This window comes from Babylonia areolata, chromosome 30, assembly GCF_041734735.1.
Source record: "Babylonia areolata isolate BAREFJ2019XMU chromosome 30, ASM4173473v1, whole genome shotgun sequence".
NCBI classification, from domain to species: Eukaryota; Metazoa; Mollusca; class Gastropoda; order Neogastropoda; family Buccinidae; genus Babylonia; species Babylonia areolata.
Window position 1 is genome coordinate 220878 of NC_134905.1, and position 2827 is coordinate 223704.

Genomic DNA, 2827 nt, shown 5'->3' on the forward strand with positions numbered 1-2827 from the left:
CACAACAACACATTCACGCGGCCATCGGGCCACAGTGACACACAACAACACATTCACGCGGCCATCGGGCCACAGTGAGACACAACAACACATTCACGCGGCCATCGGGCCACAGTGAGACACAACAACACATTCACGCGGCCATCGGGCCACAGTGAGACACAACAACACATTCACGCGGCCATCGGGCCACAGTGAGACACAACAACACATTCACGCGGCCATCGGGCCACAGTGACACACAACAACACATTCACGCGGCCATCGGGCCACAGTGAGACACAACAACACATTCACGCGGCCATCGGGCCACAGTGAGACACAACAACACATTCACGCGGCCATCGGGCCACAGTGAGACACAACAACACATTCACGCGGCCATCGGGCCACAGTGACACACAACAACACATTCACATCGGGCCACAGTGAGACACAACAACACATTCACGCGGCCATCGGGCCACAGTGAGACACAACAACACATTCACATCTGGCCACAGTGAGACACAACAACACATTCACATCGGGCCACAGTGAGACACAACAACACATTCACATCGGGCCACAGTGAGACACAACAACACATTCACGCGGCCATCGGGCCACAGTGAGACACAACAACACATTCACATCGGGCCACAGTGAGACACAACAACACATTCACGCGGCCATCGGGCCACAGTGAGACACAACAACACATTCACATCGGGCCACAGTGAGACACAACAACACATTCACATCGGGCCACAGTGACACACAACAACACATTCACGCGGCCATCGGGCCACAGTGAGACACAACAACACATTCACGCGGCCATCGGGCCACAGTGAGAGGCAGCCGTTGTGGCCCAGTGGTTAGAATACCGTTCTGACGACTGGAAGGACGCAGGTTCGAACCCCAGTCACAGGTGGAAGAATTACGAGGCTGGAGTGAAACAGAGACTGAAGGATCAACAAACAAATAGAGGGTGGTAACTGCATCCATGTACAAGGCATGCAACTTCAAGTCAATTGCTGCTTACGTTACTGATTCAGCTAGAACATGCTTACGTTACTGATTCAGCTAGAACACAGGTAAATAAAATGCACATTGGAGCAAACCCAGACACTTCCTAAAAAAAAAAAAAAAAAAAAAAAAAAAGGAAGCGCCGGGCCTGTTCTTATACCGATCATGTGACATGTGCACACAGCAGCAAAGACAAAAGAAATGTGCAAACACAAATCAGGCTTTAATTCAAGACTGGCCAAGCCTTTTTCATCCTGAACATGCTACACAGAACACACACACTACAAAACAAACACCTGGTCGCCTTGTTGGGTTTCCGACTCGAAACGAAAGTATAACGAGCTTTGGTGAGTAAACAGGTAAGGCTGATTTGCTCCAATGTACCTTTTATTTACCTGTGTGCTGGCTGAATCTGTAGCATAAGCAGTGTTGACTTGAAGTTGTGTGCCTTTTACACGAAGAGAGTGACCCCTGTTTATTGATTATTAAGCCACCAGAGGCGGGTTTTAGTCTTTATATGTCCGTGGGTGACTCCTAGCCGGAGGTGAGTGTGGTGTGGGGTCCAATGGACTGCCCGGGACGACACACAGTCAGGGTCATCCTCTTCATGGCTGGGTCTTTGGGCGTGTTGCTGCCATTTCCCGGCCAGCACCGCAGGTGTCTGTATTTCTCGTGCCTGGGTTGATGCCAGGGTGTTTCAGGAGGAGAGTGAAATTGTCAGGTGGTCTCCGAAACACGACTGGGGCCTTCATTGCAGCATCATTGTCATCGCCACCGTCATCATCATCAAAATATAGTGAAACAAAATATCTCAAATTCAAGGGCGCGCGCACACATTCACACACACACATACACACACACACGCACGCACACGCACGCACGCACACACACAGACACACAAAGTTACACATGGCAGACTGCACACAACACACTCGCCTCGCATCTCCTAAAGGCCAACAACTCTTGTTTTCCAGATTTTCGTATTCTCCGAATGACACACTGAGTTTTGTCCCTTCCCCTCAGTCTGGATGTCACTCTCACTCACATGATCTTTCTTCTTCTTCTTCTTCTTCTTCTTCTGTGGATCAGGACTGTGTTTGCTGCTGAAAGCCATAAAAGGAATGGTTCTCATAGTAACTATGTTTCCATAACTATGTTTCCATGACTACGTTTCCATAACTATGTTTCCATTACTACGTTTCCATGACTATGTTTCCATAACTACGTTTCCATGACTACGTTTCCATGACTACGTTTCCATAACTATGTTCCATAACTATGTTTCCATAACTATGTTTCCATAACTATGTTTCATAACTATGTTCCATAACTATGTTTCCATGACTACGTTTCCATAACTATGTTCCATAACTATGTTTCCATAACTATGTTCCATAACTATGGTCCATGACTATGTTTCCATGACTACGTTTCCATAACTATGTTTCCATGACTACGTTTCCATGACTACGTTTCCATAACTATGTTCCATAACTATGTTTCCATAACTATGTTTCCATAACTATGTTCCATAACTATGGTCCATGACTATGTTTCCATGACTACGTTTCCATAACTATGTTTCCATGACTACGTTTCCATAACTATGTTTCATGACTATGTTTCCATAACTATATTTCGATAACTATGTTCCATAACTATGTTTCCATAACTATGTTTCCATGACTACATTTCCATAACTATTTTTCATGACTATGTTTCCATAACTATGTTTCCATAACTATGTTCCATAACTATGTTTCCATAATTATGTTTCCATAACTATGTTTCATAACTATGTTTCCATGACTACGTT

At 45.8% G+C, this 2827-nt stretch overlaps 1 protein-coding gene across 3 annotated transcripts in view; it reads right to left on the reverse strand.

The window, feature by feature from the left end:
• Positions 1-746: 746 nt before the first annotated feature.
• LOC143275621 (uncharacterized) overlaps positions 747-2827 on the reverse strand; it is a 122663-nt gene continuing 120582 nt past the window's right edge. The window contains exon 17 of one of the 3 annotated variants that reach the window (XM_076579865.1): positions 747-2114. In XM_076579865.1, coding sequence (XP_076435980.1) covers positions 1958-2114 — 157 coding nt within the window. In that variant the 3' untranslated portion in view covers positions 747-1957. The other 2 variants (XM_076579868.1, XM_076579869.1) reach the window with 2 other exon arrangements.